We start from the raw sequence: 9,443 nt of genomic DNA on the forward strand, positions 1-9,443 counted from the left end.
AAAGACAAACTCTCTTTACAAGTCATTAAAACAGTAAACTATGAAATTAAGGGACTATGTGAAACAAACGGTTACACATTTGTGGACAATACACAATCATTTACAACGGATGAAAACATCAATGAAAGGCTGTACTATGACGAAGTCCACCTTAACAAATCTGGTGGTGCTGTGCTTGGAGGGCAAATTATGGCAGCCATTAAATCTACCCTAAACATCAGAGGTTCTCCAGCACAGTCAGCTGGAAATTTTCCCAGGGACAACCGTCACAGAATACCACCACATCAATCTTATTGGAACAACAGACACCAACATCAGAGGAGACAACAATATCAAGGTCACAACAGGATTCCCCAACACAATTTCAACAGAAGGATGCCAATATGGATGCAGAGGCCATATCCATGGACACCAGTGCATCATGCACCATACTAACTGTACAAAGTGGAATCGGTGACAAACTCCATTTTGAAGCTCTTAATGATTCTACATCTTTACATACTCATCTAGAAAATGAAAATAGTCATGAAAAAAAATTTCCTCTTAAAATAAGTAATAACAATCTGGACTCATCAAATCAAGACTTAAAACTCCAAGACTTAAAATTTGACAAAAATGGACTTAACTTTATGCATCTCAATATACATTATTTATACCCAAAATTCAGTGAAATACAGTTTCTAGTTGATAAACTCCCGGATATTGACATTCTTGGATTACAAGAAACCTTTCTCAGTGATGCTTTCTCAAACAATGAAATTAGTTTAAAAAATTATCAACTTTTCAGGCATGATAGACAGTCGAATGGGGGAGGAATAGTTTTATATGTAAAATCAAACTTACATTGTGAAATTAGAACAGACCTTAATTCCAGTGATATTGAAGCAATATGGATAGAAATGAAGCTTGAAAAACAAAAACCTTTTATTGTAGGATATATCTATAGGCCCCCTTCATCACTTAATTCATGGATTGAAGAAATTGAAAAAGTATTAGAAACCTTATACGTTGAAAACAAAGAAATTATTCTCTTTGGCGATTTTAACTACAATTTTATTAACTCTATTTCAGTTAATTCAAAATGGAATAATACAATAAGTACATTCAATTTAAATCAACTTATAACACAACCTACTAGAGTCACACAAACATCCTCAACTATCATTGACCATCTCTACACAAATCAGCCTCAAAATATATGTGATATTAAGATCCCAATTCTTTCAATAAGTGACCATTTCCCCATTGTTTTTACCCGTAAAACTAAGGAAAAAATTAAAAAAGGCCCATTACATCTTACTATCAATTATAGATATTTAAAGCAATTTAATGCAGAACATTTTTTAGCTGATCTAAGTAATCAACCATGGACATTGATTGATGTATTTACTGAACCAGATGATGCTCTTGACACATTTTATGACTTATTTTTAAAAGTTCTTGATTCACATGCACCATATAGACAAAAACGAGTAAAACACAAAAACCAGAATGAATGGTTCACAGATGAAATAGCCAATGCAATTCATATGAGAGATTATGCAAAAAAGAAAAAGAAAACAGAAGAATTCAAATACTGGAGATCACAAGTTAAAATACTATCACATCAATCAAAAAAAGACTTCTTTAATCAAGAAATAAATTCACAGAATAAAAATCCTAAAAAATTATGGAAGAACCTAAAAGCACTATCTGGCAAAACTCACAACTTCCAAACAAACTATATAAATGATGACAATGGAAATCCAGTCTCTGACCCAAAAGAAACTGCAGAAATATTCAATACTTTCTTTTCAAACGTATTTAAAAAATCAGGAAATATTTCAGCACTGAATAAAGCAAATGAATCTATTTTAAAAGAAATGTTAGAAGGTAAAGTTAACTTAGATGTTCCAGAATTTGTGATACCACCAATTGAACCGGATCATGTTAAAAAAACATTAGACTCACTTGATGTCAAAAAGGCCACTGGGCTCGATGGAATCAGTGGTAGATTTCTAAAAACTGCATCTTCTGTAATATATAGACCTTTATCAACTATTATCAATTTAAGTATTCAAACAGGAAAGTTTCCTACCAAATTAAAACAATCAAAAGTTACACCCATTTTTAAAAAAGGACAAAATTCTGATAAAAATAATTACCGACCAATATCTGTACTTCCACTCATTTCTAAAATATTTGAAAAGCATGTATCTGATCATCTAAAACAATTTCTAGAAACTCATAAGTTTATTTTTAAGGCCCAGTCAGGATTCAGAACCAAGCACTCTTGTGAAACAGCATTAACAAACATAGTTGACAATTGGATAAATGCAATAAATAATGGAGAACTAGTTGGCACAATTTTTCTTGACCTAACCAAAGCATTTGACCTTGTAAACCATAAAATTCTTATTCAGAAACTTGCATTATTACCATTGTTCTTATCATACAATTAAATGGTTTTCATCATATCTTGCAAACAGAACACAGAAAGTCAGTGTATCAGGTAAACTGTCAGAATCTGCAGAAGTTATATCAGGTGTTCCCCAAGGATCTGTCCTTGGGCCCCTGCTTTTCATTATATACATCAATGATCTCCCACTTCATTTAGAGACCTCAGAAATAGACATGTTTGCAGATGACACCACACTTACAGCATCAGGACATTCACCACAAGAACTACATGATAAACTTCAAACCAACCTCAAACATGTAAACAAATGGTGCATACAAAATGCAATGGTCTTAAATACACAGAAAACAAAGGCAATGCACCTTACATCAAATAATACACAGCTTCATTTACCACCTTTACACCTTCAAGATCAAATGATCCAATTTTCTGAAACCGAAAAGTTACTAGGTGTTTTTGTCGATAGTAAACTAAAATGGAAAATCCAAATAGAAATGATACTTAAAAAATGCAACTCTCAGTTATACCTACTTCTCAGAATCAAGCAATACCTAGACTTACATGCAAGAAAACTATTCTTTAACTCATACATATTACCACACTTAGATTATTGCTGTACTATCTGGGGCAATTGCAGCAATGATCTGATCAATGAAATCATAAAATTCCAAAAAAGAGCAGCAAGAATAATTCTAGATAAAAGTTTCGATGCACCCTCCAGTGATTTGTTTAAAGAACTAAATTGGATGAGATTTGATGACAGAATGATATACAAAAAAGCAATCATAATGTTTAAATCTATCAATGACCTACCATATCCACAATACATGCAAAGTAAATTCCAATTTGTTTACCAAAAACATGAGCGCAACTTAAGATCTACAAATAGTTCAGACCTAGCTGTTCCACGACCTAAGAAAGAATTTTTCAGAAAATCCCTAGTATACTCTGGCCCTAAATTATGGAATAATATCCCTCTTAACATAAGAAAATCGAAAACAGTTCAGGAATTTCAAGCTTCATATCTATCCTGGCATTTTTCATCATTAAATTAATCATTTTATAACAAAATTAGAATCTTATCATTTGATGTACCAACTAAAACATATTTCCCACTTTGTTTAATTTGATATGTACTTCTTTGACATGTATTATGCTATGAATGGACTGTAAATTATTAACATGTATTTCTTGTTCTGATAATTTCAATGTACATTGTACTACAATGTTGTTGCAATTATTTCTGTTATATTGTAGTTGTATATATTGTAAATTATGTTTTTCTTAGAGGCCCACATGGAAGATTGGGAAACCAAATGTGTAGCCTCGATAAATAAAGCCTTTACTTACTTACTTACTTACTTACTTACTTATTTTTGGCAATTTTGAGACGTCCCCCCGTTGCCATGGTAACAGGAAATTTTTGATTGAGCATGCTGTTACAGAGGCTATGGTCTAGTCAACATTTGTGCCAAGTTTCATCAGTATTGAAGCATTGTCTATAGTTTCATAGCAGTTTGAACTAAAAATGTTACAGGAGGCTTTTCAATAAAAGCAGCCATTTTTCGCAATATGCTCATGGGGTAAAAGGTTAAACATGGTGAGATACAAGTTTGACTGATGCATATATGTTTATAAATATGTTTAGTTTCTTAGTTAAGGTATTAGGACCCTAATGGGCACTATCAGGTACTAAAAAATTGACATCATAAGTCAGATATATACCTTAAAGTACACCTGTATGCAAAATTTAAACAAAGTTTACCGTACGGAAATCAAGTTATGGCCACTTTTCTGAACTCAAGCTAGGATGTTATGAGGGCCCTTTTTTAGAAAGTAGGAACCTTTAAATAATCTGCAATAACATTCTAATGAAAAATGTTTTCCCATTAATTTTTGGTAAGAAACAAATAGTACCATTCAGCTAACAATTCAAATAAGCAAAATTATGGTTTCTACTTAAAATTTATGAAATCTGTATAAAAATGTTACCCTACCCCACCCATTTTTACCACGTGTCTGACCATTTTTCTACTTAGGGAGCCTAATTTAAAAAATTCTTAAAATTTACCCAAATGAGTGACTGTTTTCAAAGTTTCCCTAAATTTTTAAAAAAGTATATTGGTTGATCTTGTAAAATATGAAATACTTTTACCGTCTAGTTTTGATTATATTACACTTTGAAAATATCAGGTACCATATTTATTACTATATTTAGCATAATTTAGCCAATAAATACCTATATAAATTAAAAAATCAAAATTAAACACTTTTTTCTTTCCAAATGGGACATGAGAGATACATAAATAATGTTAAAAGAAAAAAAGAAAGAAAAAAAAAGTTGACCCTTCTGGGGATTGAACCCATGGCCCTCATTTTCAATGTAGTTAACAGTAGTTCTAGCCTATTTGAATACTCTTCAAAGCGGAGGTAATGCATTAGGGTGCTAATACCTTAAGTATTTTGATTCTTTTGATTACTTTGTATAAATGGTCATAATTATCATCTTTTGCAGAAAAATGTTAAAATTATTTCATGTTAAACTTTTCCATAATTCATAATCTATTTTTAAAATAGTTATGTAAAGAACGAACTGAGCGTAGTGCATTAAATTTTGTTAAGTTAATTCTGGTTGGCTGTAATTTGACCAATTAGATAAGTTGTTACATACAGTGGAACCTGTATGTAAATGCTAGCTCCCTCTGGGATGCAGAAGTTCATTTAACCAGGCATCTCAGGAAATTTTGACATTCTACTGCTAATTTTTGGAAAAGTAACATCTCTAAAAGCTCCAAGGTTAATTAATTATTTAATTTATTTAGGCACTTTGGCATTTAAATAAACCTTAGAGATTATCTAAATTCACTGAAATTATATTAATTTTTGATTAATTTGTAAGTAATTTTAGTAATTTCTTTTTGCAGAATTAATTAAGATCAATTAAGTAATATCTTTTCTTTGTTTTAAGTGGCAGCCATTGTGAATTATTAGATCTTTATTATTGTTGATATAAATTAAAACAGGGCTTGCTACTATTCAGATTTATTAGTTTAGCAGCATAGAATCATTAAGGTTATGTTTCTGAAGCGATTCTGCCGGCAAATTGGGCATGTGATATGAAAAGTTAATTAATTTACCTTAACAAGATGCTTAGTTTTTGGGATTTGTTTAGTACCAGATTTAGATACTTATTTATATAAACAAATAAAACAAAAAGGTGTTTATTTAATTGAAATTTTATTTACTATCTTTTACATTTATAAAGTTATTTACATTAATGCATGCACAAAAGCTTTTTTTTAACATTTACTATAACTTGCTAAGACAATATAGAAAATTTACTTTTTTATAATAAGTGTTATGAATTATTGTTTATTATATTAACACATTACTTATAATGCACTTACTTACACTTTACCTAAGTTTACTTACTAACACTTTCCTAAAGTTTATTTTAAAACACTTTACTAAAAATTTACCTAATAACACGTAATTATAATTTACTTTTTAACACTATTCCAAATTAGAATTACTTTTTATTTACTATTTTACAAACTGAAATATTTCACCAACATAAGTGATCCTGAGGAACATAACAATAATTATACATATGTAATTTAATAGACAAGTTTTTAAATACTATAGTTATATCACCAACATGGTGATTGAGGAACTTAACCTTTTTATGTTTAGAAATACCCTAATTTAAATTACCAACATGGTGTAAATTTTCCAAGTGGTTAGTAACTTTACCAAGGTGGCGATTAAGGTACTTTTACAACCTTATTTACTGATACACAAACTTTTTTAAGTACCTACATTTGTAACCTTTATAGTGAAGCAGTAACTTAATAGCCCATTTGGCACAAAGATACCAACACTTTATAATGAACAATTTAAACACTTATAATGTAGATATGAAAGCCATTAAGTTACACAAACTTTTACTGAGAATAATAAGAACTGTAAAACTTAACACATTTTACAAGTTGTTAAATCACAATTATGGTGTTTAAACAGCTTTATAATTTACCTTTTTCATAATTACTAGAAAATATTTTTTAGTTAATAAATTGTATTAACATACATGTGACAAATGAAATGGGCCAAATCTGGATTTTCAGCTGGATTTTGAGGCTCAAAACTGGATTTTTTTATCGACTTGAATTTCTAAGCGTGTTTGGCACATTTGATTCAAAGAATCTATATTACACTCAAAATCATTAAATGGTTATACTTTTTATGATTTTTTGTGGATCAATATTAATTTATTTCACCAAAAAATAAATGAATAGATAAATAAACAGATAAATAAGTGTAGTCATACAGTCTATTTCAAAACAGTCACATTTTCACATTTCATTATTTTCAGTTTGAAGAATTATATCTGTCTTTTCAGTCATTCAATAATTGTCTACAAGCTATTTGAAAACGTACAACAACTATTCATGAACATAAGACTCTGACAGTTAAATAACGTAACATAAGTAGAAGACTCAAAATAAATACAAGAATCGTTCCGTTAATTAAATCCACATTTTTGCCTCGATGATAGTGTAATTCCTAAACAGAACAAAAAAATTACCCACTCACTAAAAATAGGTTAATTAGACATCTCGAACAGGTTTTTGAATGATCCACTTTGAGTGTGTGTGTTTGGGTTTGTTTACCCTCGCCACCGGAAAGAGACCATATGGGCGAGCATATACTTCATTTATAACCTTTTAAAAAGGGGGAGCTGATGTTTAATTACTTATTGTTATATCCGTACATGTGTTTATGTGCATACCATATCCCCCATGACAGGGTAGTCTCTACGTACAACCTCTGCCATGGGAGGAAGATGGGGCAATCCCATACTAAGATTAAGAATTCTAAAATTAAATTATTAAAAAGCACTTATTTTAAAATTGGCCAAGACGTTTATAGTAGTTACCGTCTTTTATAACAGGTCAATCTAATATTTAGTATAACTAAAAAATTATTAAAATATTACCTTTAACTGTAGAGTTCGCATACTTGCGAAGAAGGCATGTCAGGAACGTTTTCTGACCAATTCAATGTGGGCTGTCTATTATTTATGTTGGTTTCTATTTACATGTTATAAACCGTATACATTGGGATGCATAATCCACTTTGAATGATTCTGCTCACCTTTTATCTTTATCAGCGCGGCACTAATCAAAGAAAATCAAAGGTTGAGCCGAATTCATACATGTAAATTTACAGGGTAGTTTTGATGACGTAGCGTGTAATACCTACTGCCAAATTACAAAAGAGGTCAATTGATTGACACACGACACGTGATAAGTTAAACATGTGAGAATAACTTTGGGTATAGGATTGTTTATTACGTCACCTTGCTGTCAATTAGTGACTCAACATTTAATCCGCTATAATTTAGGATATGGACAGATAACAATCAATGCCCGGAGGCGGTTTACATTTTAGATACAGGTGCTGTGTTTGATTTTTTTTTTGTTTTTGTTTTTTTTAAATATCGGGAATTCAAGCTGTAATATCGGGAATCGGGATCAGTGTTGAAATATCGGGATTTTTTTAAATCCCGCCGGGATGTCACATGTATGTATTAAAGCCAAAGGTTAGTAAAGTAAGAAAAAAAGTAAGCCTGCACAAGTAATACCGCTTTTTATGTAAGACCCACTTGGAATTGACCAATGGGCAGTGTTTTTAATTTATTAATAACTTTAACAGGTTATTTACTGATTAAGCAATAAATAATAAAGAGTCAAAGTACATGGTAGTATATACATGATTTAAACGAAAGTTACATATATTTTTTAAAACAAGAGCCATGTAAACATTGCCATCCCCTGCCAAATGTGTTTGCTTATTGGAAGAATGTATATGTAGTAGAGCAGAATAATTCAATTTTAAGAGGTCTTTTGGTAATGAAAACTGATGGCTGAAGTGATTACAGATTTGAAACCTATGTGATTACTGATGGATGAAAATAACAAAGGGCAATAACTGAAAAATAATGCACGGTAGGTTATCATTCTTGTGTGCTGCACTCCTCCTCAATGAGATCTATCTACCTATGAAGTTTCAAGTTGATACCTCTAACACTTTTTAGATAAGTTCTGGACAAAAAGTATGAAAAATAAAAAAAGGGCAATAACTCAAAAATTATAAAGGGAAGAGTTATCATTCTGGATCCAGACTATTTATATATCTCTTCAATAAAAAGAGACTGACTATAAAGCAAGCATAATGAATGATTATATAAATCATTGTAATTGTTATATTATAATATTTTTCTGTTAATATTGGTGTCACTTATGAACATTTAAGGCTAAAAATAAAAGAATGGTGTAGGTCATTGCAATCTGAATCTATGAAAAAAAGTGCATGAAAATACAATAGAATTGGAAAAAAAACATATGTAGGGTAAACTGAATTTTTTAAGTAAATGCCTGCCAAAATAACAAACCTATTTTAAAAGTGCAACAAAGATACAAAACTCATGGAAAATGTTGATAAACACAAAATAACTTAACAAACCTATATTAATAGTGTAACAAAGAGAGATAACTCATGGAAAATTGATGCAACAGTTTCATGTCTTGCCATGACAGGGCATTTTTTGTCAAAATTGTGAAGGGGCCTGGACCTGTTCATTTTGTGAAAAAAGTGTGATTTGTCATAAAATTATGGAAAAAAAAAGCAACATATTATTTGGCATTTAGTGACAATATGAAACCAGAAAATCTGCTTCAAGTCGGTACTTTAACCCGCTTAACATGTGCTTAAACCATTTAACTTGATTAAAACTATTTCTGTGTTCTTGAAATTGGCGTAAATCATGTTTAACTGGAAGGTAAACAATGCATTTCAAAGACAAATTTCCAATATTTTGTGAAATTTCATTTGAAATTGTGATTTTTTTTCCGCCACTTTGTGAAAAAAAAAGTGCAATTTTGAATTGTGAATGGGCCTTATATCACCCCTGTTAAAGAAGGGAAAAAAAGCCTGCATGATCATGGCTTTAATGTATTGGTAAGAAAATATAGGTTAAAAACTG

The 9,443-nt window shown here is 30.6% G+C and overlaps 1 protein-coding gene across 1 annotated transcript; it reads left to right on the forward strand.

Annotated features, from left to right (window-relative positions):
- Window positions 1-629: 629 nt before the first annotated feature.
- LOC132752349 (uncharacterized) lies at window positions 630-2,697 on the forward strand (the record flags this gene model as incomplete). The annotated part of the gene is made up of 2 exons (XM_060742665.1): window positions 630-2,068; window positions 2,469-2,697. Coding segments are annotated over exons 1-2 (1,668 nt in total), but the record flags the coding sequence as incomplete, so codon positions are not given.
- Between the last annotated feature and the right edge of the window lie 6,746 nt (window positions 2,698-9,443).

The sequence above is a fragment of the Ruditapes philippinarum genome, unplaced genomic scaffold (genome assembly GCF_026571515.1).
Source record: "Ruditapes philippinarum isolate M1 unplaced genomic scaffold, ASM2657151v2 ctg20381_1_1_1_1, whole genome shotgun sequence".
In the NCBI taxonomy this organism is placed as follows: domain Eukaryota; kingdom Metazoa; phylum Mollusca; class Bivalvia; order Venerida; family Veneridae; genus Ruditapes; species Ruditapes philippinarum.